The sequence below is a fragment of the Rhinolophus ferrumequinum genome, chromosome 11, assembly GCF_004115265.2.
Source record: "Rhinolophus ferrumequinum isolate MPI-CBG mRhiFer1 chromosome 11, mRhiFer1_v1.p, whole genome shotgun sequence".
Lineage (NCBI taxonomy): Eukaryota > Metazoa > Chordata > Mammalia > Chiroptera > Rhinolophidae > Rhinolophus > Rhinolophus ferrumequinum.
This window is the reverse complement of record NC_046294.1, coordinates 4,945,473-4,973,260: the sequence shown is the minus strand read 5'-3', so window position 1 is coordinate 4,973,260 and position 27,788 is coordinate 4,945,473. Positions and strand designations below refer to the sequence as shown.

The 27,788-nt window shown below is 46.0% G+C and overlaps 1 protein-coding gene and 1 non-coding gene across 4 annotated transcripts in view; one reads left to right on the top strand and one right to left on the bottom strand.

Moving 5' to 3' along the window:
- Positions 1 to 27,123, top strand: part of KDM2A (lysine demethylase 2A) — a 94,668-nt gene extending 67,545 nt beyond the window's left edge. The window contains exons 11-21 of one of the 3 annotated variants that reach the window (XM_033121815.1): positions 3,415 to 3,541; positions 5,580 to 5,974; positions 14,297 to 14,380; positions 15,594 to 15,863; positions 16,386 to 16,517; positions 17,635 to 17,724; positions 19,343 to 20,055; positions 21,899 to 22,062; positions 22,651 to 22,809; positions 23,403 to 23,618; positions 24,022 to 27,123. In XM_033121815.1, coding sequence (XP_032977706.1) covers positions 3,415 to 3,541; positions 5,580 to 5,974; positions 14,297 to 14,380; positions 15,594 to 15,863; positions 16,386 to 16,517; positions 17,635 to 17,724; positions 19,343 to 20,055; positions 21,899 to 22,062; positions 22,651 to 22,809; positions 23,403 to 23,618; positions 24,022 to 24,203 — 2,532 coding nt within the window. In that variant the 3' untranslated portion in view covers positions 24,204 to 27,123. The remainder of the gene's footprint in view (positions 1 to 3,414; positions 3,542 to 5,579; positions 5,975 to 14,296; positions 14,381 to 15,593; positions 15,864 to 16,385; positions 16,518 to 17,634; positions 17,725 to 19,342; positions 20,056 to 21,898; positions 22,063 to 22,650; positions 22,810 to 23,402; positions 23,619 to 24,021) is intronic. The other 2 variants (XM_033121816.1, XM_033121817.1) reach the window with 2 other exon arrangements.
- TRNAL-AAG (transfer RNA leucine (anticodon AAG)) lies at positions 881 to 953 on the bottom strand. The gene has a single exon. It is a non-coding gene; the product is annotated as a tRNA-Leu (tRNA).
- Positions 27,124 to 27,788: the final 665 nt, after the last annotated feature.

Genomic DNA, 27,788 nt, shown 5'->3' with positions numbered 1-27,788 from the left:
ATTCATTACATGTAGTGAATACTTGAAGGCAAGATTTGGCAAACGTTTTCTGTAAAGGGCCAGATAGTAAATATTTTTGGCGTTGTGGGCCATAGAGTATCTGTTGTAAGTAGTTAACCTAACTAACTGACTTCTAGAATGAAATACTTAAATGAATGAGCAGGGCTCAAATAAAATAAAATTTTATTTATGGACACTGAAATTTGAATTTCATATAATTTTCCTGTGTCACAAAATGCTCTTTTAGTTTGTTTTTTTCCCCAGCCATCTAAAAATGTAAAATACACTCATAGTTCATAGACCTTACAAAAACAGGCAGCTAAACAAATTTCGCTGCTATTTCCTGGCTGACCTTAGAGGAAACAGGGCTTAATCCTTTAGCAGACTGTATTTGGTAAGAGCTGAATTATATATAATTAAAGTGTAAATGGTATTGACATTAAACAGCAATTAGAGTATATTTAGAGTGTGCGATGTTCACAACTTGCTCTCAAGTCGTTCAGCAAAATAATAACAGTGTATGTGAATAGAGATGAGCAAATGTGGGCAAATATTACCAATTGGTGAATCTTGGAGAAGGCTCTAAAAGTGTTCATGGTACTGCTCTGGAAACTTTGGTGGATTTGAAAGTTTTCAAAATTAAAAAACAGCAATTAGTGAAGAATTCACACCTTTTAGAAGGAATGATCATTGACCTGTTTGCTGTGAACATGGTCAGTTAACTGTTTCGATGCCTCTTTTGAAATACTTATTTTGGTTAGGTGCTCCGTACTATCTTACACACAAGATTGGTGTCGGAGTTATAGGGATTGTTCTCTTAGTAGAATTAAAAGAAGATGTGCTTTTTAGATCAAACTTCTGTTTTTTCTTTTCCCTTTCTCGGCCATGCTGGGATTGAACCGGCAACCTTGGTGTTCTTAGCACCACGCTCTAACCAACTGAGCTAACCGGCCATCTCTCTAATGTGGTGCTTTTTAAATACATTTTATAAAAGTGAATTTATGCTTGTTTGTTAAGAGTAATGCAACTACAAAAGATAGTAAGGCATTTAGTAAGTTTGAAGTTATAATAATAGTAAAAATAGTTTAAATGTCTCAAAAGAGAAAAATTACATAATTTCAGAATAGAATACTCTTATTTAACTCAAAAGCATTCTAAGAGGTAATACCACCCAATTGCTGTAAGATTGAATCTGAAAATCAGTTTTTAAAAAGCATTCCCCTTTTTTGTTTAAAAATTACTGTTATACCCATGGTTTAATTGGTTGCTCAGTTTGAGGGAATAAAGGAAGAATATATTTTCAGTAGCATAGGTGAAATGAGCACCTTGTCTCTGCATGAAAAGATCCCTGCAGACTCGTAATAACTGATTAATTATTACTGACTGGTAATAACTGCAGACTGGTTAAACTGGTAGTAACTGATTTTGATTTTATCTATCTAGTTTTACTAGACTTTATCAGAAAATGTCAAATTTCAGTATCTAACCACCATATTATTCCATTTTTCCTAAGTATGGCTTAATTATTTTCTTCCAATAAGGACCCCTTCTGTGTTACTATAAAATTTCATTGGGTTCCCTACATATACATACACAGACAGTGATTTTTTTTATTATTTTTTTTTACTTTCTACACCGACTTTTTATGTGCCAAATACCAGCCTGGCATTTGGTTACTGTGTTACTGACTTCTATAGACTTACAAAGTTTAATTTAAAAGAATGGATAGAGATGTTTTTACGAAAGAAATATAAAGTCTGTTGTAAATTTAAGGCAGTGCTTTGGTTACTTTTGCCATGCCAGTGTAGAAATACACTATTTAAACTCAAGTGTTAGTAATTATTCTACTGATTGTGCTTAAAGGCTCGATAATTTTGTAATGAGGATTATAAAATTTTTTTAGAAAAAATTCAAACCCAGTCTTAGAAATTGATATGCTCTGGGGTGTCTGGCAGCATAGGTAAAATGTAACGGGGCAGGTTGGTGTGTGTTATCTTGGCTATTATTCATATAGTCTGAGGAGTTCCAAGTAAAAAATCAAAAGTTTAATATACTATTTTACATATATTTTTTACTATCGTTATTATCCAGCTCTAAACAGAGTCCCAGAGAGCTTTAGAATTTTAGGTTGTCCTGAACTTTTAATAAAGATCCTTCTAGAAAAGTGTTAATACAATTAAAAGGCAGGCATAGAAGCCCAGTGTATTATATTTAATTTGGGGGGACCTAGTGTCTATTAATTCTTGTTTCCCCACCAGCACCTTACCAGAAGTAAATTAATTTGACTTTTACATAAGGGAGGAGAAACCTTGTTGAGGCTGCAGCCACATAAGAGGCCCATACCCAGAGCCTGGCTTCTCTGTGTTGGAAAGCTAATGACATGTACGTGCCTCTCCTGCCTTGAGGAAAGTGATCTCATTCCACAGTGATACCCTGTGACCTGGTGAAGGGTTTTGAAAAAGGGCTCTTACCCAGATCTAGCAAGATGACTTCCTGACTTAGAGCTTTGAAAAGGAGATGGGAACATTCTCAGGAGTTGCATAGTCAGAACAAGCTTAGCAGTGTTGTTTTGCTTATTCTTTTGAAAGGTGGCCTCTGTAAAGGAAGACAGCAAACTATATTTAGGCTAGTCCCCCACCATTGGTCTTCCTCACTGGTGAATCCACGGATTTGCCTTTTCCTCGACTTTGCTAGATCTAAAGGGCAAATCTTTTTATTCAGCTGGAATAATTTCATGCTGCTTTTGGGGAGAATGGAAAGAAAACTAAAGACATAGGTAATTAGACTATGTGGAGCAGTAATCTTGAGTTATGGACATACCATCTTGGCAAACCACAAAGTACAGGACAAGCAACCTGAGAACTGATAGTGGGGAAAAGACTCAGTTTCATGTCCTAGACTGGCCATAGTTGGAGAGTGAGTCTCTAATCATGCTTTCGTAGATGTAAGAACATAATAAAAACATGTTGACTTCATCTTATGTCCTGTTTTTTCATTCGATTATTTGTTCCATGGCCTTCTTATTCAGGGTAAAACTTTAGTAAAGGCAAGAGTGCTTGGCACGCCTTTGTAGTCTAAGAACCCTAAAACAATTTTCTCAAGTATATTGTGTCTTACTCACATTTTACTCTTTGTCCCAGAGCTTCTTTTTAATGCTTTGCTACTCCGCCAAGACAGCTTCTTAGTTGTTCGGAATGGTCTTTCCAAATACTTTCTATCTTTAGTGATTGTTTCCCAAGACCAACATTTTATAGGTTAACAGATCCTCTTAAATTCTTGCTCCAAACACCAGCCTAGGTTTGCAGATGGACTAGAGAGTTTCGTAGGTTAATTAGTGCAGTGATTCAATTGTCTTACTCTCTTTCTTTGAAAATTGTTACCAGCTTTGCTTCTCTCACTATTTTGCTCCTGTAGGTTCCAAATAAGTTTCGCTATCCATTCTACTATGAGATGTGTTGGTACGTGTTGGAGCGCTATGTGTACTGCATAACCAACCGCTCCCACCTAACTAAGGAGTTCCAGAAAGAGTCCCTCAGCATGGGTAAGTGTTCTGCCTGCAAGACACCCGCAGGACTGAGGGCGAGTCCAGGAATATTCAGTAGGCTGTTGCTCAGTAGTTTTGTTTTTATTTTTTGTCTTTGTACTTATCTTCCTGGGGGTACCAAATTCATTTTTGGAGCTGAACTCTGGTTACAGCTGATCTCCTACCCAGATGTGAATTACTAGGTTAAAGAAATTCTCTGGATCTCCTCTTTGTATGAGTGTTAGTATTTCGCTGCTCAAGAAAGTGATCAGTTGTCTCATGTATTGTCGTATAAAAAATGGTCTCGTATAAAAAATGGTCTCAGGCACAATAAAAACTAGGAATGTGTCATCATAGTAACTCTTACTATATTCTGGGCACTACACTAGCAGTTCATATACATTAAGTTACATATATACGTTAAGTTACATGATAACATATTTGAGGTAGGTGTTATTTTTATTTTACAAATGGGAACATTAAGGTTGAAGAAGATTTAAAAACTTGTCTATGATCTTAGTTGATAAAGCTGCAATTTGAACCAGGTTTGTAAGACTCTAAAATCTATATTCTTAATTTCTGTTTCCCCAACTTCTATCAAGAGAAATATTTTATTGGATATCAGAATAGTTTCAGTTACACATTTTTAGGCTATTCCAAGCCTTAAAGTGAAGAGGAGCCAATACTGTAATGTCCTGTGGTCACATGTTTCATGGGATGTTGAGTAGAAGCAAGATAACTTTCTGCTTTAGCATTTTCCTCTGAGGATGTTCTATAATTCTCATGTTCTATAATTCTTCATGTCCATTTGCATAGAAAAAGATGGAAAGAAAATATATCACACTGTTGAGTTGTTATCAAGGGGTGGCAGGATAAAGCATGACTTGTTTACTTCTTTGCACCTTCCTGTATTTTCTAAGTTATTAATAGTAAACGTATTACTTTCATAATAAAAGACCAGTGAACATTTAAAAATTCTTCTTTCGTTAAAACTTTTATTTTCACTTTGTTTTGTTGTTAGCTGTGTTGCTAGGGTTTCAATTCCAGAGCTTAATATTATGACCAAAACTTTGAACAAAACTACTTTTTTTATGTATATATATTTTTAAATTAAATTCACTGGGGTGAAATATAAGTTTCAAGTGTACAATTCTATAATAAATCACCTATATACTGCATTGTGTGTTCACCAACCAAAGTCTAGTCGTCCTTCCATCACCATGTATTTGACCCCTTTACCCTCTTCATCCTCCCCTCACCTTTCTTCCCCTCTGCTAACCATCATGCTATTGTCTGTGTCTGCATTTGTCTCTTTCGTTTGTTCGTTTGCTGCTTTCTGTGTTATATCCTACATGTGAGTGAAGTTACAATTCTTGTCCTTTCCTGTGTGACTTATTTCACTTACCATGATTCTCTCAAGATTGATTCGTGTTGTCACAAATGGTAGTATTTCATCCTTTTTTATGGCTGAGTAGTAGTCCATTGTGTATATATACCACGTCTTCTTTATCTAGTCATCTATCAGTGAACACACATTGTTTCCATGTCTTAGCTGCAGTGAACATAGGGGTACATATATCTTTACGAAGAAATGTTTTCAATTTTTTCAGATAGATACCCAGAAGAGGGATTGCTAGCTCATATAGTAGCTCAATTCTTAATTTACAAAACTATTTTTTAAATACATGTGCTTCATACTGTCTACTTTTTAAAAAGTTAATGAACTCATAACTCCCAAATTTGAGTTTGAATTTGAAACTAATTTACAGCCATTTTTATAGGTAACGTCTTTCCAACATAAAAAAAAACCTAGGCTCTTCCTGATCTTTTGAAAATCCAATTGACCGTTACCTCAGTTGTCCTAGCAGCTTGGGATCCTATTTTACCTGTAACCGTGGTTTCATGATACATTGGGTTGGAATAAGGAGACACCATTTTAAAAACGCCACACCTGCATCATTTACAACCTCCAGGCCCTTCCGAGGCTGCCTAGTTCTCTCACTGATCACGTGGCCAAATGGCATGTTCTTACTGCATGTTTCCTTCATACTGGCAGATTTGGAGTTAAATGGGTTGGAATCCGGAAATGGGGATGAGGAAGCAGTGGATCGAGAACCCCGGCGCTTGAGCAACAGGCGTTCCATCCTCACTAGCCCTGTAGCCAATGGGGTCAACCTGGATTATGATGGGCTGGGCAAAACCTGCCGAAGTCTTCCAGGTCTGAAGAAAAGCTTGTCTGGAGACTCATCATCTGACTCTAGCCGGGGCTCCCACAATGGCCAAGTGTGGGATTCCCAGTGTAGCCCCCAAAAGGACAGGCAGGTGCATCTGACCCATTTTGAGCTCGAAGGCCTTCGCTGCCTTGTAGATAAGTTGGAGTCTCTGCCACTACACAAGAAATGTGTCCCTACAGGGATAGAAGACGAAGACGCTCTCATTGCTGACGTAAAGGTAAGCGTTGCTTATGTTGTGTGACAGCTACTGATCTGGCTAGGATAGTCAGTTTCTGGAGTCCGAGAGCGAGTACAGGAATTGTGGATACTTTCTGGTTCAAGCAGAGAGAAGTTAGTATGTGCCTGTGTATGTTTGTGCTGCACAAAGCCCCTGTGAGGAAAATACTAACATTTTATATTTTCTGTTAGACCTTAAATTTAGTCCTAAAAACACAGATTTCAGCCTGACTCTAAAAAATAAAGGGGAGGCTGAGAAAGTATTTACACTAAAAATTATTGCTTTAAACTTGTTACCCTCAGATAAAGAGGCCTGCCTATTTCAGAACAAAAGTAGCCAATAACAATTAGCATCTCACCTCAACAGAAGAGAAGTTGTTCTGCGTCGGGTTATATTGAATAGGTTTGGCATGTTTAGTTTCAAATGCATCTAGTAGTAAGACTTAAATATATCGGGGCAACTTTTGAGAAAAAGCATCATTTTAAACATAATGCATCCTTTTGCTATGTCAGCTTTCTCCATGTTGTATATTTTTCTTCTTTTTCAAGAGGTCTCCCAGTATTAGTACTCTTCAAAGCCTTTCCCACCCCTCATGGATTGGTCTCAAATGAGCTTATTTTTAAGGAATGCAGATTTGAGCTGTCTGCATTGGAGAGCGTTCTTTTCTCATATGTAACCATTAATATGAACGCCAAGAAGTGTCAAGTTGGGAATAATAATTTTCTTTTCAAATCAGTGTCTGGATCTATGGCTTGGGTGCAGGGCATGGGTATGTGTATTAGAAAGCTGTTTCACAATTTGTAATACGTGTTATTTTTAAAACCTGTCATATATTATTTTAAGCCACAGAATATATAGGGGATCATTTTATGTAACCTTCAGGAAGATGGGCTAAGTATCTCATAGTAGGTTTTTTCCATCCCTGACTCCTGATTCAAGTTTTTCCTTGGCCACCACTAACTAACCAGATGAAGTGCTCCCTAACTTCTGCCAGCCGCCTCAGGAAAGAATTCCAGATAGGACCTGAATTTTTTTTTCTTTTTACGATTGACATTTTCATTCTATCTCATTGCTTATGCATCAGTAAGAAGGTAAAAAGTAGGCTAAAATGAGTCTAACCTGGTGAGGTTGGTCCTCTTCTGTGGTGATAGAAGCTGGAGAATTTGTTTTATAGTTTGATTTTACAAGGTTTGCTCTAGAAAAGGCGGGTGGTACCATTGTGGCTTGTATTTAGGGGAGGAAATGACAAAGTTCCAGGTAGGTGTGGTCCTATTTCTATAATGATTAATTCACAGCGTAACAGACTTAGCCATACTTTTCCAGACCCACAAACTAGATCCCAGACTCACTCCCCTCCCTTGGGTGAGCAAAGGACTCTTAAATTTTTTATTTTCCATTGTGATAAGACATATATAATTACATTTTCCTGAGAATTTGAGTTTAACATCTTTCTTACTTTCCTCCAGAAGTTTTTATTATTATTATTACATAGCTATTCTATCATGGATGCATGTGGGAAACATTAAATTATGACTTTGGGGACTTACTAACTTGTATAAATTGCCTTTAGGAACCCTAAGAAGAAAGATTTCTGAGTTTATGTCTCACTAACATTCTTTTGGCGTAGGTATCTATTTCTCGTTCATGAAAAAGAAACATCTTTTCAGTCCTAAGGGATGTCTATAGATGGAGTTAATTAACTCCATTGAATCCAGTTGTAGAAGCCATATTGCAAATGGCTAAAGTGTCATGCCAGAAATACGCAAACTCTCCTAACTAAAGTAGTTATTAAGGATATTTGAGGAGGCAGGTGGTAGGGGAAAATGTAGAAAGATTTGGGTCAAATAGTGAGCAGAGTAGAAGGAGGCAGCAAGATGAGGAATGAGTTAAGAGACATCTAAAGAGGACTCTGAAAGTGTCTAGAGAGAGTGCGTCCTTGTGTTTATCGGGAATGGTGAAAAACGCGGCTGCCATCCCTGACTGAGTGGCACAGAGACCAGAGCATGAGGAACAGTGGCCAGGAGGATGACTGCGTAGGCTAACAGGCTTTGAATTCTCCCTGCAGAGGCTTGTCCACACCTTCTCTTGTTTACCCAAAACCGTAGTCAAAATGCAGCTGATATCAGAGAACAACAGATTTAGATCCCAGCCCTGCAGGTACTTTTACTTAAGATCAAATGGATTAATTATTCCTACAGTTAACTGGTTGTGTTTAATCGGACCTTGAGGTAATAGTGAGTTTAGAGCTTGACTCCTCTGGTAATCTGAACAGCCCCCAAAAGAAAAAAAGCATTGGATTGGGTAGGTGCCGAATCACCGCACAGCTGGAGACTGCAGTGCAGGAGCACTTCCTGTGAGCAGCACAGAGGACTGCACTGCAGTGCAGGGCGAAAGCAAGCTTAGTTTACCCTTCCTTTCTGTAGCCCTCACAAGTAACTGGCAGAAGAAATGAGAGGGAAAGTGGTGAAATGAGATACTCACAATTACGTATTCTCTGGAAGAAAAGTCAATTTTAGTGATGTGGTAAAAGGGCTTTGAAGATTCTAAAACGTTAAGTTCTACAGTGTTGAATGAATCAGAGTTAAAATGTAGAGTTGAAAGGGGATTAGATGAAAAACTGGACATTAAAAAGTATTGACTTACTGGTCAAGTTCAGGGGAAAGTAATCAATGTGGGTAAAGTCCTGGTTAGGAGGGTAACCTTGAATCCTAAAAGGAGACTGAAGGTAGAATGGAGTTCTCTCCTGCTGTGGGATATTCTTACATTTCTAAAACTGAGAAATTGTGTCCTCGATAGATGTTGAATAATGAGGCAGGACCTGAGCAGTATGTATAGTACAATCCCATTAATGTAAGAAAAAGAGTCTCTTTGTTTGTACGTACATTGTGGGGGGGCCGGAGGCGGGCACATCAGCTGCTGACACGGGGTCTGGCAGGGTGGTGGGAGTCAGCTGGAAGACTGAGTTTTTAATCAGCCTTTTGTTTTGTGTTTATTTTGGTAATAAAGGAGCTCTTAATATATGTACCTAGGTACAAAGAAGCTTTTAACCTATCAATGTATTTGGTTGCCCCAACTCAGTGAAACAAATTCAGTGTCATTAAATATTTTTCTACGTTTCCTGTTTGCTCTAAAAGATTTCAATAAGCTTGGCAAATGTGACTTTGGGACAAGATACTGGATCTGTAAAACCTGTTTTCTCGTCAGTAAGACAGTATGTACCTCAGTGGGGTTGTTGTGGAAATTGATGATAATGTTACTGAAGTATTTAACAAACTACCATTATTATAGAAAAAAATTAGATGTTACACATCTATGTAATTCATTTATTCCACTACTGTGAATGACACCTGCCAACTCACTGCCAGGAACCAGGCTTAGCACTGGGCGAAATATGCAAACATGCCACAGACCGAGCCCTCTAGGGGCCTACAGCCCAGTGGCATTGAAGCTGGCTAAGAAAGCAAGTGCGTTGTAAGTTTACAGGCACTGTGCTTGGCATAGAGCACTGGGGGGCCAGCAGTAGATCTGTCCTGAGGGAAGGAGGTGCCAGTCTCCTTAATTCACCAGCTAATAAACTTTCCTGTTAGATGATACAACTGGGTTACTACAACATTATGTAAATGGTAAAAGCTCTCAATTTACAAATTTAAAAATTGCCCTTGGTGATGGAATTAGGCTACTGCTGCCCTGATCTAAGATTCTAACATTGTATTTTGGAATTATGATCTAAAAATTTACACTGGACTCTATCCCAGGAGTATGATGGGACTGAAGCAGAAAGTTGTGGTAGCAAATAAATACAGAAGCACTCATCAGACATTTTCTTCATCTGACACTAATAAAGAGAAGAACTGGTAGAGGACCCGGATAATTAGATCTTAATCCATTAAGCCAGATTAGGAGAGGGAAAGAGCAACTTGTATAAATAAAACTTCATTGGTAATTTTTACTGACAAGATGTTTGTAATGATTCACACATTCTTACTGAGTTCAGAAAGTTTTCATCTAATTCAGCTACAAGGCATATAGGTTAGGTTAAAATAGATTTAATTCTTTGAACTGTTTTCATTATATTCCTGTATTATGTAATGTCATATTCTTACTAATTCTGATCTTCTTGCTTATCTTTTATTCTGAATTAATTGGAGGAGAAAAAACAGGCCTTGTTGAAATGGTGATTTGGAAGCTTACTTGGGATGAGTTTCCCAGTGCTCTGTCTGGTTTTGTCCCTTCCTGGCGGCCTCTCAAATTTGTACTTGCTACCACTTGAACTTGTATTTTGTTTCAGAGTAACATGTTTCTCTTAAGTATTAGTACTTTGTCATCCCTCTAGGTTAGATAGCACTAAGACCATAATAAACGTTTTCTAAGAAGACGCTCACACAGTTACAGAACGTTTGTCACACACAATACGCTGATTTATCTGAGTCTTGGAGTCTTAAGATAAAGTGCAAAAGTTTAGGATTAGAATGACCGTATAAACATTTCCTGGAAGAGCTCTGCCTAACATCACTAAAGTCCCTCCTTTCCTTGGTAAACTCCTGTAAAAATTAAGTGTGCAGCCAGACCCTGATAGCAAGGCCCCAGATAATCTGTTAGGACTCTGCACTAGAAACTCACTGAAACAATTGCCCTGGAAGTAATGTTCCTAGTGGTGAGAGCTAGGTTCTTAGTGGCCTGAGATGTTTATTTCAAAGCAGCTTCTGTAATTTACAAAAAAGCCAAGTTACATGTGTGAGAGTCTAGAAATTACATAAATCTGGACCCAAAATACTGTCCACTGTAGCCTGAGAAAGTGCTTGTTCCGAGCTTCACACTGGCTGTGTGTGGCTCTGCTCAGTGCATGGAGAATGGGTGACACGCGCCTCTCAAGGGCTGTCAGAAGCAGCATGGAGGCGTCTGACAGGATGCAGGGCCGGCAGCTTCATTCATCTAGGCAATATCAAGAATGAGGCAGGCAAAACCAACCAGCGGGCCAGGAAGTGTGCAGGAGTGCTGTGTCCTGAGGGTGGGGGAAGAAGCTCAGGGGCAGAGGCAGCAGTCAGCTAAGGCCCCAGGAGACTGGCCGGTAGGCAGTTGGCAGATGCGCGTTCATGGCTCCCTGCACCTGGGTTCCCGGCAGGAGAGCAGAGTGCCTTGACCGGAGGTCGCACCTCAGCTGGTTTGACTTGGTCACGGCGGCTGAGCTGCTAGAAGAGCTGCCCAGGCTTGTCTCTGACTTGGTGGATTCCCCAGTCGGAGCCAGAGGCAGGCGTCTGCTGTGGAAGTTGTTGATGTTAAACAGACATATTGTATTGAATATCTCAGTATTGGTTGGAATGTGTCATTCCTGAAGGTTTTTCTGGAAACCTGTGTGCTGCTTCTGGGTTCTGGACAGGGAGAGTGGCAGTGAGGGCAGACGAAGCGGGCCGTGTGCGGGGAGAAAAAGTAACTCCTGAGGGGCTCGGTCCCCGCGCCTGCCTCATCCGGAGGCCGAACTTCGGGCCACTCGCTTCTGCCTGAGCGGGGAGAGAGTCGTGTGTCTGCAGAGAGAGCGCTGGCGTCACTAACAATAAGAGGTGACCCTGAGGGGAAGGGTGTGGACCGAGACAAGGACAAATGCAGGGCCAGATGCCGAACGGGTTAAAGCCTTCCCTCCCTCTGGCTGGCGCCTGCCAGCAGCACCCTCGGGGCCGGCCGGGCTCTCCTATTGCAGTGGCGGTGGGAGGGAGCAGGCGGGCGCGGCCCGCTCGCCTCCGGCAGGCTCTCCTCCAATGGCCGGGGAGAGAGCGCTTGCAGAGCACACCCCTCCCGACTCTGCAGCAGGCCGCCTGGGCCCTCTGCCGGCTGGCTCACTCGGCTCAGCTCCCCCTCCTGCCATCTTCCGTTGCAAAGCATTTCTGGGAGCTGCATGTGGGTGACGCAGCAGCATTGTTCGCAGGCACAGGAAGCCGCGGCTGAGCTGAAGGGCTCGAGAAGGAGCTCAGAGCGCTGCACGCTGCTCCCTCCGGGTAGCCTGGACTGCCTTGCCTTATGTACTCTGGGAGATTCCAGCATTTTCAACTAAATCGGGATTTTCGTAGAGGCAGAAAACCTAACTCCTTCAGCACAACTTCCAATACAGAAAACAAAACAAAGACGCTGGGGAAACTTCCACCAAGAGCCTCGGCCGCTCCAGAGCGACGAGAAACACAAGGTCAGGCGGGCGGGCGGCAAACCCTTCCTGGTTCGGGTTGTGTGTAACTGTGGGGACTTGATCTCGGCAAAGAGGTGGAAGGACTGCCCGCTGGGCGAGTCCAGGACAATGCTTAGGTTACTTCATGTTGGTGGAGCCGTCATTGCACTTGTCCCCTCGCCGAGTGGGATGTGCTTTTGAATTGGGTCGCTGGGCTTTTGGGAATCCTTTCCCCTTCTCTGCCCAGACACCCTCTGTTCTCTTCCCTTTCCTGTGCTGTATGGGGTGTGGGCTTGGGTTTGAATGTTCTCCCGAAGCCAGGAGCCTAGATAGGCATTAGCCTTTCCGCACTCCACCCCCGCTGCCTGTCCCAAACCCCCACTGGTGAAGGGTGGTGGCTTCTTTATAAGGTTTCTTGAAGGGCCTCAGCTGGAGTCTGCCTTTTTTGATGAGAGCAGGGCGTGCTTCGCTGTATGGCCCCAGCAAAATAAGGCTTGGACGGCAACCTGCATTTCCCTCCACACCCACACAGACCCCAGTAGCGGAGTCTGTATGTGTGAACAGCTGCCCCCCCCCCACGCAGACACAGTTTCTCCACCCACCCTTCCTTATCCCCCACAAAAATCTTGCCGGTAGAACTAGACTGCTTTTGGTGAGCAGTTAGGTTCCTTTTCTACTCTGAAACAATCGCGGATCTTTCTGTGCAGTCTGTTTTGCTGAAAGTGGAAAGTCCCTGTTTGTGGACAGCTCAGTGCTTTCAGGCAGAGGAAATGGGCAGAGTCCTACTCCTCGGCTGTGCGAGGTGGGGGAGGGGAGCCGTGCAGTCACTCCCTAGCACACGTTTTGAATGGACCTGAATTTTTCACCCTCGGGAGATCAGAGCCTTGTCCCACAAAGCACCGCACCCTGCCTCCTTACCTCCGCGCCGGTGCAGTGCTAACCCGAGGCTCCAGAATAGGATGCCATAGCAACTCAAAAGTAAATAAAACGGCTGCAAATGAAGTCAGTTTGGGGGAGGGTGAGAGGCATCTGGAGGCTTGGCAGAGGAGCTGTTCGCGGAGGAGCTTCATGGGTATGAGTCAGAGGGTCTTTCCGAGCCCTCACTCTGGGATTTGGAGCGTGACCCTCAGGCTCAGGAGGACCACGTTTGGTAGGGAAATGCCTCGTTTCTTCAAAAAGCCCTGGTCTCTAGGTAGGATTGTGGCAATGGTTATTAAAGATGGCCTAAGCATGGTGACCTGTCTAGGATCAAAGTTTAGTTTTCTCTGAAACAGTTACTGTCCTGTATTCACCTAAGGAATCGTGTAACCTGCATTCTGGATTTGTGTTCTTTTGCTGATGCCATTGCTTTAGGGCTCATGAGGGCAGAGGAAGAGGGGGTTCGTTCTGCTGGGAATGGGATTCAGACATGTCTGCCTAAAACACAAGACATTTGTTTCAAAGTAATAACCAGTGGGATTCACTTAAGTGACAGTTTCTTACCATAGCATCATTGTTCCTGAAGTCATTCAAACTAGGGTTAAAGCCATGAGAACGACTGCTCCTAAGATTGTTCTTGCCCTATTTAGAGGAATAAAGGCTAATAATTGACCACGAGGGAGAGAGAGATTTGAGATTGAGATTTCTGTAATCAGCCTTAGAAGAACAGAGCCCTGGGTTGACTCAGACATTAAGACTCTGCTGTTCATATTATTAATTCAGTATTAGTCAATCTTATTTTTTTTTTGCCATTTTGCTGACATCTGCAAAATGAAGGCCATACTTAACTACCTGATAGTATTCGTGAACTACTAGTATAGAAAAGTAAAAGGGCGAAGTCAAGTTTTACTGTCATACGTGGAATTGTGTGAAAGTAACCCTTGTCGCCATGGTAGCTAGTTGCTTCAGTGAAAGTGTCAACAGTCCCGTGAGTACACACTGGTTGGGAGCAAAGGCACATTCCAATTCTTGAGAGTACGTGCTAGCCTGAGTTTTCTCTTTCATTTTGATGTACTTTTTTGCGGTGTGTGTCTCTCTGTGAAGTGAAAATGCAGACAGTTGCTGTCCTGCCCTTCCCCGTGGTACTTGTGGGGACTGAGGTTTCAGTCTGGATGCTGTTGAGAGTGGTTGGCTCTGTGTTCACTGTGCCCTGCTTTTCTTCCCCCTCTTTTCTCCTACCCTTCCCTTAGATTTTGCTGGAAGAGCTTGCCAACAGCGATCCCAAGTTAGCCCTCACTGGAGTCCCTATAGTACAGTGGCCAAAAAGGGATAAGGTAAGAAACTATTCTTCTTGATCTTCACGTTCTGAAGCATTTTGCTGTCTGACCGTGACCATTGTGGGAAGAAAACGCGGGGTAATTGACTGTGTTCGGAGCTGACTCTTAACAGAACTGTCAGACTAGGAGACCTCTCCCCACGTGTGCATTTGTTCACCAGAATGGAACAGTTCCTGTCCTTCTGGCCCAGTGACTCAGTTATTTCCACAGATATGACTTAAAAGTAGTTAAAATAATTACATATAGTTAAAAGGCTGGAGTGTTTCTATGTTGGCGTGAGACCACATTCGCAAGTTTCCCCTTAATTTGGACTTTTCAGTTTCGGATTGAAAAGAGAAGAAAGGAATTACCCAGTAGCTAGTAAATGGTCAGTTATGAATTTTTATGCTTCTTCAGTTAAGTCCTGTATCATTTGTTCTCATGTTGTCCTTTGTCAAGGTTACTAGATAAAAATAAGGGATAGCATTCTAATCCTGGTCATGACTCTGGCAGATAAATTAAAATTCGGTTCTTCTTTCCCCAGCTGACACTTGCAGGGCCATCCCATTGCAGGAGTGTTCAGGCAGAATGAAAAGGTGAAAGATGCCTTTAAAGAAGCTCCTGCTCTTTCCTAGGTGCAGGAGTCCCACGTGGCCTCTGCGTGGCCAAACAGTTTGTCGTTTCTGGATTATTGGAGTATCTGCCATGTCCCAGGTTGTGTGCTTGGATTCGGAGTAATAAATGAGCAAGATCCGTCTCACCCTCAAGTAGTGTACTGCCTTCTTTAGGAGCATATTCTGAGTAGTAATGGTTAGCATAAGGAAATACTGGAGGGCCCCTGGAGTGACTGGTACACAGAAAGCTTCAAGGAGGGGCGAATCTTACAGCTCAGCAGAGGGATGTGGCTGAAGTAGCAGCCTGAAAGAGTTGGCGAACGTTTTCTGTAAAAGTGATACGTAGATAATAAAGATAATACAAAATAAATATTTTAGGCTTTGCAGACTATACAGTCTCTGTCGCAACTTCTCATTTCTGCTGTTGCACGTGAAAGCAGCCACAGACAATACATACACAAATGAGCATAGTTGTGTTCCAATAAAATTTTATTTACAAAACACAGGCAGCAGGCAGATTTGCCCACAGACCATAGTTTGCCAAGCCATGTAATCTTCTACTCCTCCAGACCTTAAAGCTACCTGATATATTTGACCTCACTGCTTGCTCTTTCCAGCTTAAATTCCCCAGCCGGCCAAAGGTGCGGGTTCCCACCATACCCATCACAAAGCCTCACACTATGAAACCAGCTCCACGGTTAACACCTGTGAGGCCAGCTGCTGCCTCCCCCATAGTGTCAGGAGCCAGGCGGAGAAGAGTCCGATGTCGAAAATGCAAAGCCTGCGTGCAAGGAGAGTGTGGTGTTTGCCACTACTGCAGGGACATGAAGAAGTTCGGGGGCCCTGGTCGCATGAAGCAGTCCTGTGTCCTCCGGCAGTGCTTGGCAGTGAGTGATCTGCTGGGTAAAGAATTCGGGGGAGGGGTGGTGGTGCCAAAGGGACTGACATCCACCTAATAGAGTTAACAGACTTCAGAGTTGGAAAGAACAAGTCATGCACTCTTTTTGGCTTTCTTTGTTTTGTCCCTTTTCTGGGTCCCTGGGTTTAGAAGGAATGTATCCCGTACTAAAAATGAGTTAATATACTCTTCCAACCTTACCCAGTTTTCAAAGGAGAGACCAGCATTTGAAGGGCAAATCACTGCCATCTGTCCCCTCTCTAAGTGGATTAGAAAGGAAGGGCCTGGGAGACCGAGGACAGTCTGGCTGACAATAAACTGATCTCTGTTGGCCTCCAGCTAGTTGATTCTCCCCATCTTCTTCTTCGGCCATTTCTCCACCTGGTCTCTAAGCTCTCTGCGAATTTACTGGAGAATTACAGGAACCAGATCACCCATCTCAGTTAAAGGGAAGCTGAAAACCGTAAGGATCTAAGTCTGCTCTCTTTTTTCTATCTTTGTCCTCTTGTAGCCCAGACTGCCTCACTCTGTCACGTGTTCCCTCTGTGGAGAAGTGGATCAAAATGAGGAGACACAGGACTTTGAGAAGAAACTCATGGAATGCTGTATCTGCAATGAGATTGTTCATCCTGGATGCCTCCAGGTGAGGAGAGGCTTGAGGGGCCCCTGAGGTCTCAGCTGATGGGAGTGTCTAAAGATACGGAGTGGAGCAGAGGAGACTGGGGCACATGTTACAAGAGGCTGCCAGCAGCTGTCCTGTGGGCCATCACCTGTGGGTCAGGTAGTGAGCTAACGTCTGCCCTAGATCCAGCTGTCTGTACTGTGTGTCAGGCACTGTGCTAGACCACGAGGGAGGATATACCAACCACAGGATAGTACAGGCTTCTGCCCTTGTGGACTTATTGTCTGGCCCCTGGAGAGTGTGTCTGGAGTCAAGTCATTTTAATGTGCAGCTGGGGCGGAGAACCACTGCTTTACTTGATTCTCTTGTTTAATCTTTAAGATGACCTTGTGAAGTGGGGTCTATCCCATTTCTTCATAGTTCTTTAAATCTAAAGGGCATTGGTGCTGGTACTTTTCTTGGTCTTCCCAAAGATGTCATGTTATGTCGTGACTGTTGCCTAGCTAATAGTGATTATAAGACACTGTGAATTGTGAGAAGTGGCCTAATTTCAGAAAGATTCAAATGTGAAAAGTACGCATCTTAGAATCTGTTAAAATAGGATATTATCTCCATGATGATGATAATGGTGAATACAAAGCATTTACCTGTTACTCTTCACCCCAATTTTGTACAATGGGTAGTGTTATTTATCCCCACTTTACACTGAGAACACTGAGTCACAGAGACTAGCTCACTAGTCTCTGAACCCAAGCAGTCGTAGCTACTACGCCCCACTGTCAAGATCCAGTTTGGCACCTTCCTGTGTGTTCAGTCCCCTTTGCAAAGTGGCACATGACTCAGGAGAATACGTGTGTCCCAAGTAGACCCCAAATTGGCCCAGACTTTTAGGCATCTCCTCATGGAGCCTAACTTTGATCAAGTAACCAAGACTGAGGGTGACCAGTCTCCCAGTGGCTGGAGTGGGACCAGGTGGCTCTCGTTTTTTTCTCTTGCGAGGACCAGTGTGGTTAGGAATGAGTAAAAGCTTCCAGGTGCTTCCCCACCTTGTGATATTTGATAAAGGAGGCTTGAGAGACAGGCTTTTTTTTTTTTTTTTTTAATGAGACAGATGTTTAACATCCCTATCTGCCTATAGATGGATGGAGAGGGCTTGCTTAACGAGGAATTGCCAAATTGCTGGGAGTGTCCAAAGTGCTACCAGGAGGACAGCTCAGAGAAAGCCCAGGTAAGGGGACTTGATCCAGACTTACGCTTTGAGAAGAAAGGAAGTGTCAAGCTTCGGAGATGGCTGTACGTTTGCTTTTGCAACTTTAGTCACATGGTTTTTCTGACCCAGATATTTTTTTAATGTTGTTTTGTTTGATAGCGTTTTTTCCTTTGGTTATTTTTTGGGTTTTTTTGAGTTTTTAATGTTCGGTTTTGGAGTGTTGAACCTTGTTCCACTTGAGGTCTGCAAATTGCTGGGGTCCTTTTACATTCTGCGGCCCTAGGAAAAGAGGAACCATAGCTGGGCTGTTTGAAGAGGAAAATGAGGTGAGTAGGGTTGTTCCTGCAAAATGAAACTTGAGGGGAGGCAGTGACCTGAAGCAGCTGGTAAATACAGCGGTGTACTGGAGTTTCCAGTTAAGCAGGTTCACATTTTTTCTTCTGCATCTTTACCTTTGTGCCTCACAGAAAGCCCTGCCCACGTGCCCAAATGTGTCCTACAGAGGCAGCCCCTCCCCCAGATAAGGCCAGGCCTATGACCTTGGCCCTGAGCAGCTGCGGTTGCTGGCCCAGTGGTCGCCAGTAATGTCAAAGGGCCAAAAGGACTCTGGTTACTCAGGCCAGCAAGACAAGACCTGCTAAGGGCGTATACAGAGGAGGCGGGGCCTGCTGTCGGTCACCCAGACCTCGTGGGCTCTGTGTACTGTGCAGGAGTGGGGACAGGTTTCCTGGTCTCCTTCCTATTTCTTTCCCCTGGGGCAATGAGTTCATTGGATTTTCAGTCTACTATCTTTGAGAGCAAGGATTTCTAGAGGTGATTAGTGCTAAAGTTCTCCGTATTTATTCCAAGTTCTCATGCTAGTTGGTTTTACATTTGTCTTCACTAGGGGTGGTGGCTGCTTGCTACCCTGCTGTAGCAGATGGGTTAGCAAGTGCTGTATTGTAGTTTTACCTTCTGACACATTGTAAAAGCCAGCACCCAAAAGGTGGTCATTCTCTCCCAACCATAGTGATCTAAGAATGCAAGGAGAAAAGGAACAGGTTTGTTACTTAGGGACAGAAAATGTTTCCTGAAGGAAAATCCACTACTGCTGCTATGATACCTAGTGGAACACGACGATTAGGCTTCATCGGAACATAACCACGGTGGGCTCCAGGGAGGGACAAGTGACAAGGCACAAGTGGCATAGGAGGAGGTTCCGGTCCTTTGTGGAAGGTTGGCCTCACCAAACCTGAATCCCTCCTTTTAATCCGGAGCACGTTCTTCTGGGAATGGGGCGGTTTTTCACAGAGGTTCTCATTCTCTGCTTTACCTCGTGTGCAGCTGGTTTCTAGGGAGAGGGTGGGGTGCTGAGTGGAAGAAGCAGCCTGGTGGAGGCAAGCTCAGACACTGGTGTTCGCTGCTGTCACGTGCTGCGTGGCAGTCCAAATGGTGTGTGTAGGCCGCTTTCCTTTCACCATTAGCATCTCTCTCTTCCACCAGACGCCGAAAAAAGCATCTCTTGGTGCTTTTCCCCCATAGAAAAACTGATCTGTTTTCTCTCTGGTCCCCTGAGAGCAACAGGGAGGCTCACCTTGTAAATTTAGAGCATTTTGAAGAAAAGAGGCATTGATGTGGCTTGGGGCCTGTTTTACAGAAGCGGAAGATGGAAGAGAGTGATGAAGAAGCCGTACAAGCCAAAGTCCTGCGGCCCCTGCGGAGCTGCGACGAGCCCCTCACGCCCCCGCCTCACTCACCCACTTCCATGCTCCAGCTCATCCATGACCCGGTCTCCCCCCGGGGTATGGTGACTCGGTCATCCCCTGGGGCTGGCCCCAGCGACCACCACAGTGCCAGCCGCGATGAGCGCTTCAAACGGCGGCAGTTGCTGCGGCTGCAGGCCACAGAGCGCACCATGGTACGGGAAAAGGAGAACAATCCCAGCGGCAAAAAGGAGCTGTCTGAAGTTGAGAAAGCCAAGATCCGGGGATCGTACCTCACTGTCACGCTGCAGAGGCCCACCAAAGAGCTCCACGGGACATCCATTGTGCCCAAGCTGCAGGCCATCACGGCCTCCTCTGCCAACCTTCGCCATTCCCCCCGCGTGCTAGTGCAGCACTGCCCAGCCCGAACCCCCCAGCGTGGGGATGAGGAGGGGCTGGGGGGAGAGGAGGAGGAAGAGGAGGAGGAGGAGGAGGAAGATGACAGTGCAGAGGAGGGGGGTGCGGCCAGGCTGAATGGCCGGGGCAGTTGGGCTCAGGATGGAGACGAAAGCTGGATGCAGCGGGAGGTCTGGATGTCTGTCTTCCGCTACCTCAGCCGCAGAGAACTTTGTGAATGTATGCGAGTGTGCAAGACGTGGTATAAATGGTGAGCAGGGATACAGGGATCAGAAATAGGGGTACGGGAGTAGGTGGCAGGTTGTCCATATGAGAAGAGCATACGTCTTGGATCTGGAGGCTTGTCAGATCCTAAAGGATTGAATCCCCCAAGTCTGTTCCCCAGGCGGGGGTCCTGCTAACAATGTGGCCAGTCGTGCCTGCAAGTGGCCTGAGGGAAATTGGGCCTTTTGCCTCCTCTCCCTGCTCCCTACTTTCCCATCTCTCTTTATTGGGCATAGGAAACTGATTTGGGGGATATATTTGTACAGCTCGTCCTAAAACTTCAGAGTCGTAAGTTTCCCCCAAGTCAGCTGAACTCATCACTCATTTGTTGAGAGCCTGTGATGTGCCAATCACTCTCCTGGTGCTGGAGACAGATGAGTTCCAGTAAGCCCTCCTCCACCTAATGGGAGAGGTGGACGTGCTTTTCCAAAAATTTGAAGGTGCTCACAATTTTCCAGTTTTAATTCTCATTCCCCAAACCTAAACCAGTATTGCTTTCTCCAACAAGCAAGATCCAATTTTAAAGCTTCCTGAGACTTAGTTGTCTATTTTAACGAGACCTACCATTCCTTCTCAAGTGAAACATTAAGACACTTGGGGGAAAGAAATCCCAGAATGATGAACAGGGATTTTTACAGGACATTGTTTTTCCTTAAGCTCCTGGACCCTAGGACATATCCTTTATATCTGGGTCAAACCCTATTTATAACTCAACACAGGTTGAGTTCTCAAAGTGTAATGCCCAGACCAGTGGCATCACCTGGGACCTTGTTAGAAATGCAGGTTCTCAGGCCCATCTCAGATCTCTCCAGAATTAGAACCTCTAGGGCTGGAGCCGGACAGTCTGTTCTTAAATTCTCCAGGGGCTTCTGATACAAGTTCAAGTCTGAGATCCACTGCTCTATTGTAAGCAGCTTGTTTCTGTTACAAAGTTTCCGTGTGCCATTGGTGAAATCTTTAGTCTTTAAATAAAGACCCATTCTTCACAAACACAAGTTTATTTCCCAAATCTGAATTAATATGTGATCTACCCAAATTCTCCTAATATTTCTCTGTGTAGGGCTAGTAGGCCTGCCTGGCTCTGTCCCTCGGTTTCCAGGCCGAACCACATAAGACTCCCATTATGTACCGTCTCCCCTTCTCCCCTTCTGCCAGCCAGACTCTGAGCCGGGGGGTGGGGCGGGGGCTGTAAAATATTAAACAGAAGCCTGCATGTTGCAGCGCTATTTGTGGCCTGTGGACTTGTAACTTGTGGGAGGCCTCTTCCTTTCAGGTCTGGTCTGGACTGGCTAGAAAATGTCACTAGCACTGAGGCAGAAACCCAAGGGTGGGAAGGACTCTAGGCCTGATTATAAAGAGCCTCTTGGGGCTTGATGCAGTAATGGGCTCTCTCTAGAGCTTAAGGCAGGAAGAACTAACTGTGGATGAGCCAAGTAGCAACCTGCATCTCAGGCAGCTGGGAGCGACTGACCAGGGAGAGAGTGGAGGCCAGCTCCCCTCTGTGCACTGTGGTGGGAGCCAGACCATTTTAATGTGCAGGAGGGGTATAGCATATGGCTTGCTGTTTGACCCTAACTATTCTGCTGTGTTCTCAGTCTGTCCAAAGTAAGTCAGGGGAAATGGTCAAGTTACCCAGTACGTAACCTGCAGGGTTGCCTTAGAGGACAAGCCCTATTCTCTGTGGCCAAAAACAACAGGCATGATCCTTGTATGCTTGTAGGAGAACCTACGGAGGGTGACCCACCAGAAGCCACCAGCAGCCTGATGGGAGCTCCTCTGACAAGCGATGTCAGGTTACTGACAGCTAGTTCTCTTTCCTTCTGTCCCAGGTGCTGCGACAAGAGACTTTGGACAAAAATTGACTTGAGTAGGTGTAAGGCTATTGTACCGCAGGCTCTCAGCGGCATCATCAAGAGGCAGCCAGTCAGCCTCGACCTCAGTTGGACCAACGTCTCCAAGAAACAGCTGACATGGCTCGTCAATAGGCTGCCAGGTGAGCAGCCCCACCGCTGCCCTTCCAGGGCCCCAGGCGCAGGCAGGGAAAGCTGCTTCGGTGGCCGTGCTTCTCAGAAATGCTTCCGGGCAGTGGTCCTCACCTTGCTGCTTAGTGAGAGATTTACCCAGGGCCACCCTAACTGCCAGTCCCCAAGGCACCACTCTGGACTGGCTGCACAGTCACCGCACTAGACAACGGAGAGAGAGGGATCGGGTGCTGCTGCCAGCCCTGCACTGTTCTCAGCATGGCTGCTGAAGAGGAAATTTGAGGAAGAGGTTGCCTTGATCGCCCCCTTTTGTAAGGCCTTGTTCCCTTCAGCATTTTGAGGTCTTAGAAAGACAGGAAGTCACTCACACTTGCATTGCTCTGGGAGGCACTAGCGACTGGTTTTACCACCAAGCTAGCAGATGTCATAAAGGAGGGTGCTCATAGGAATCTTTAAGCTGGATTACTACAGTAAGATAAGGACATAGTTCCTCTCTCCCAGTAGACTGGGAATCCATTTGCCTTAGGTCAGCGGTAGCGAAGGTTTGGGATGTGCTGACGGAGCATATATTATTGCGTGTGTGTTTCCTTCTCTTGCAGGACTGAAAGACCTCCTCCTCGCAGGTTGTTCCTGGTCTGCAGTCTCTGCCCTCAGCACCTCCAGCTGCCCCCTTCTCAGGACCCTTGACCTTCGGTGGGCGGTAGGAATCAAGGACCCTCAAATTCGGGACTTGCTGACTCCACCGGCTGACAAACCGGGTATGCTCTGCGCCTGACTTCTCTGTGCTCGACTCTCAACACATGTTGTGTGTAGCTTTGTCTTTCAACGTACTGCATCCTCAAAAGCTAAGGTAGTCTTCAGAAATGGTGCTGTGCAAATATCTAGAAGAGTGCGAATTGAGAGCAGCACGGTGGACTCTGTACAAGCACAGGTTAACTATTTACAGCCAGATCACTACCTGCAAACACAGGCGTAAGTCCAGTTTATGAGTCCAGTGGAGTTTGGGGTCCAGAGAGTATAAAGCCTAGGGAAGTCTGGAAGGCTCCCTGGTTGAGGTAGAACATTAGAAGCTATTTGCAGGGTGGGCTAGACAAGTGCAGGAGTGTGGGAAGGGGAGGAGCATTCCGCACATACCCTTTTGCTGTGTGAGGCATAATCTGGCAGCTGGGAAGCAAGGAAACGTGTCTGGTTTCCTGGAAACTGCCCCCACACACTGCTTACGCCCTGAAGGCCGGGCAGTTCTGCTGACCCCTGCAAGGGGCCTGGCCAGCCAGGAGCTGGAGCTGCCTGCAGTATGGGAGCTGGACTCGAGTGAAAAGTCTTGAGCTAGGCTCTTCTCATGCTTGTGCAGGTCAGGACAATCGCAGCAAGCTCCGGAACATGACCGACTTCCGGCTGGCAGGCCTTGACATCACAGATGCCACGCTTCGCCTCATCATTCGCCACATGCCCCTCCTGTCTCGACTTGACCTCAGTCACTGCAGCCACCTGACAGATCAGTCCTCCAATCTGCTTACCGCTGTCGGGTCTTCCACTCGTTACTCCCTCACGGAACTCAACATGGCAGGTACGCTGCTGAGGGTCTGATGCCCAACAGTGTGCATGCTTCCCAGAGGCCCCAGCCCTTCTCGGAGCTTGACTGGCACCGACTCATTTCTCACCTCTGGACCAGGACATGGATTTCTCTCCCTTTTTTAACTGATGGGGCGCTGAGTCCTGCAGTCACTGTCACATGCCTAAGAGCGCAGCCAGCACCCGCTGCGGTTTGGTCATCGATGCGGGGAGTGAGGCAGCAGGGCCTTCAGAGGCCACAGTGCTGATGGCACTTCTGGTCTCTGAGCCGTGTCGTGACGGGACAAAGAGGGCTTTTGTGCAGCACTTTGAGGGAAAGGGCTGGGACTTGAGCGGCAGAGGCAAGCTCCTAGGGCCGTGTGTGCCTAGCCATGTCCTCGTGGTCACTTTCTCCACAGGTTGCAATAAATTGACAGACCAGACCCTGATCTACCTGCGGCGCATCGCCAATGTCACCTTGATCGACCTGCGAGGATGCAAGCAGATCACTCGGAAAGCCTGCGAGCACTTCATCTCAGACTTGTCCATCAACAGTCTCTACTGCCTGTCTGACGAGAAGCTAATACAGAAGATCAGCTAAGACACACCCGGGCCAGGCTGAACAGGAAACTCATCTTCCCCTGACTCCCCAGCCAGGAGAGCCTCTCTTCCCGACCCTGCACGGGCTCTGAGGCCAATGACACACTCCCTCTCTGCTCTCCTGTCCCTTGAGCCCTTCCCCCACAGGCGGGGCAGAGAGGTGGTGGATGCCAGGCTTACCTGCCTGCTCCTCTCCCTCCGGAGGAGAAGGGAGTAGCAGCCAGAGGGGAAAGCACAGGCTGTGTGCTGTCAAGGTGCCTGCTCGCTCGCTCGCCCGCCCGCCCGCCCGCCCGCCAGGAGGCCAGGCTCTCAGTTTGGGTTGTCTGCGCAGCTGTCATCTGCGCTGGGCCCTGGGGCCCTCCCCCCGATCCATGGTCCCCGCAGTGCCTGGTTCTGAGCAAACTCCCAGGGAAGAAAGTGGCCCTGTCTCGGTGGCCAGGTTCTCCTTGTGGTGTCCAGTGCGTGTCTCTCCTCTGTCACTCTCCCGGCTCACGCAGGAGGGGCCAGCAGCCCTAGCAATGCCAGACCCGTGCCGATCACACCGGTGCTGTTGAGGTGTCGGAACCCTCGTCCACGTCCGTGCTCCCTCCTCTCCTCCCTTTAGCTCGATCCGATGCTCGTGGTCATTCACATAATGAGGTTACCCCACCCCAGACTTGCCCGCTAGTCTCCATGAGGTCCTTGTTGCACTTACTGGGGTTGAAGCTCTTCAGAGGAGCTGGAACTGTATCCCAGGGACACCCCCATTGTATTGCTTCCTAAGCAGATTCTGAGACAGGCACCATCTCCTGTCCCCGGCCCCCATCAGCCCCCCACTGCCCTGCCCCCATGTCTCTATTCCTGCCTGAAGAGGGCTTTCCCGTGAGGTGTGTCCTCAGAAGGAGCAGCCTGTCTTTCCCCAGCTGGGGAAACAGAGACCTGGGCCAAGTCCCCACCTGCCTCCCAGCAGGCAACAGGCCTCCGGTGTAGTGTGGCCCCCAGAGCCCAGAACCAGGTCCAGCCCCAGCGGCTCCCTGATGTGGCCCCTTTGGGGGGTGAGGGAGAGTTCCTGCTTAGAAGCCAGTCACCTGCCCTCTACCTGCAGCTGTGGAAGGGGGTGTGCATGTGCCTCTGTGTGTGTGGCTGAGTGTAGTACGCGTGCGTGTAGGTGTGTGTGGAGGGAGGGAGGGGAGCGTGGTGCCTCCCACTCCACCGCCCTGTGTCAAGCCCCATCAGCTGCCCCCTTTTACTTTGCATTGAACGGCCTGTCCAAAGATCCTCTCTCTAGGGCAGCAGAGAGCTTTTTGCACTTTAAAAAAAAAAAAAGAAAGGTCGGAATTTCTTTTGGGTCAGTAGTGAAGTGTGTGAGGAGATGCTCGGTCGCAAGAGCTTATAAGTGGTCGACGCCGATTTGCACTCTGCGCCCCTCGGGAAGGACAGTGATAGCACAACCTTGCCCCACTTCTTGTCCTGCAGCCCGTTCCTCCCGCCCTGCCCCCTTTCCTGCAGCCCGCTCTCAGCTCTCCTCCTCCTGAAGCCCCACGGGGGGTGGCAAGGAGCCCAGACACCCCGAGGAGAGACGCCAACCGCACCCTTGCCACTTCCAAAGCAATAGAGGCAGAGGGGCCCCCTCTTGGCTACCTAGCCCAGCTTTGACCCTGGCATTGACTGGCCTCCTAAGCAGACTGGGTCTTGGTAGGAGGGGGTGACATTATGTCTGTTTCTTCCAATCTGCTGATTCTCTTGGCTGCACCTTCAAAGCAGCAGTCTGTTCCCGTGACCCTCTGCCCCTTGCGTTGGTCTCCAGGCCCCAGCCACCTGGGGCGGACACTTGGAGAAAATGCCAGTGACTTATTCCAGAGTGCCTCAGTTAGGGGACTTCTCTGTAAAGAACCCTGGGTATTGAGCAAAAACCTTATTAATATTACTGTCAGTGACCTATAATTGGAAGCTTCCTGCCTTTTTTTGGTTGCTCCTGTGGAAAATACTGAAAAGATTGTTTTGTTTTGTTGTCTTTTTATAAAAGGGGAGGTGGAGAGACCCCTTCAGAGCAGGGATTGTGCCGGGAGAGTGCCTCTGACTTTGGGACATTTCATCCACAGAAATTTCCAAGCTGATGGTTTGTTGTGGGTTTTGGTTTTTATTTTTGTTTCTTTGTTTTTGGTTTGGAAAAACAAGCATTTTTACCGTGCACGGAATTGGTCAGCAGGAAAGGGAGCCCAGGAGTGGTGGCAGATGGACCTATGCCCTTGCTGGGCTTTCCTTTTCTCTGGGACTGTGATGGGGAAAATGGTTTTCAGAGGTGAGGGTTGGTCCATGTGGAGGAAAGAAATGTCTCTGGGGACAGAGGAACCCCGGAGTTCCATCGCATTTCCTGCAATCTGCTCTTTAGATACAGCCTTGCCAGGAGAGCCTGCCCTCAGACCACAGGACCAGACACCCTGCCTCCATCTTTCCAAGCACCGGGGCGAAAAACCACAAAGGAAAGGAAGAAAATTTATATATATATATATATATATAATATAAAATCACTTGGTGATTAAAAAAAAAATAACTGCTCCATAAATAAAACTCCTAAAGTCACTATGTTTAAAGGGTTTGGTTGTGTTTTTTGGGTTTTTTTGGTTTTTTGGTTTTGTTTTTTTTTGTTTGTTTTTGTTTTGTTTTGGAGAAATATTGTAAATATATATTTTTTGTTGCTGATTTAGTCAATCTCCAATGTTGTGCTAAGAAATTTAAATTAAATGTAAGCATTAAGGGGCAAGTCACGCTCTCTCAGCTGACACATTAGGGTCACTTTGGGCCAGGGAAGGAGGGAAGCTAGACGGACTTTTGTTTCCTAAACATTCTCCACTATTGGTTTTAGAAAGAGCAAGAACATCTTTCCTCTCACATGGGAATGGGAGATATTTGTGTAATAAAATTTTTAAAAGACAAAAAAAGAGCCTCCAATGGGAAATATTTTGATTTGGGTTTTGTTTTTTTTTAATAAAAGATTTTAAAAACAAAAAAACAAAACCTTTTCTGCCTTGGTGTGTGTGCACGAGAGAAAGAATGAGTCAGAGGTCATGCGGGTTCTGCTAGAGGCCAAGGCCAGGGGTTGCCTGCTTCACCCCTTTGAGCAGAAGCAGCTTCTAGAAACACCTCGTTTTCCTTCACTGAACTTTTTAATGGACGTGAAAATTAAGAGACTACCTAATCCCCTGTCCCCCACCCCACCAAGGCAGTGGTTGGAGCCGCCCTGCAGAGTCATGGGGAGAGCTGGAAAGGACCCCTGTGGTGTCCTGGGAACAGAAGCTGAGGTTTCTAGTCTTGCTATCCCTGGAGAGCTGTTAGCCAAGGCCCACCTCCATCCACTAAAGGGCAGTGCCTGCTTGAGTCACTGAACAAGGTCTGGGCTAGACAAGACTCCAGGTGCCATTTGTCCCACCACATCCTGCTGTTTTACGTCACTTGGCTTGTTGGGTACAAGCTTCCGGCCTTGAGACAAGTGTGCTGGGTGCTGCCGGAGACCACTTCCTCCCCCGACAGCAGCATTAGGAGAACAGGGAGTGCCTGAGTACGCTTTCACCTCCCTCAGTGGTGCTGGGGGATCCCCACACAGACA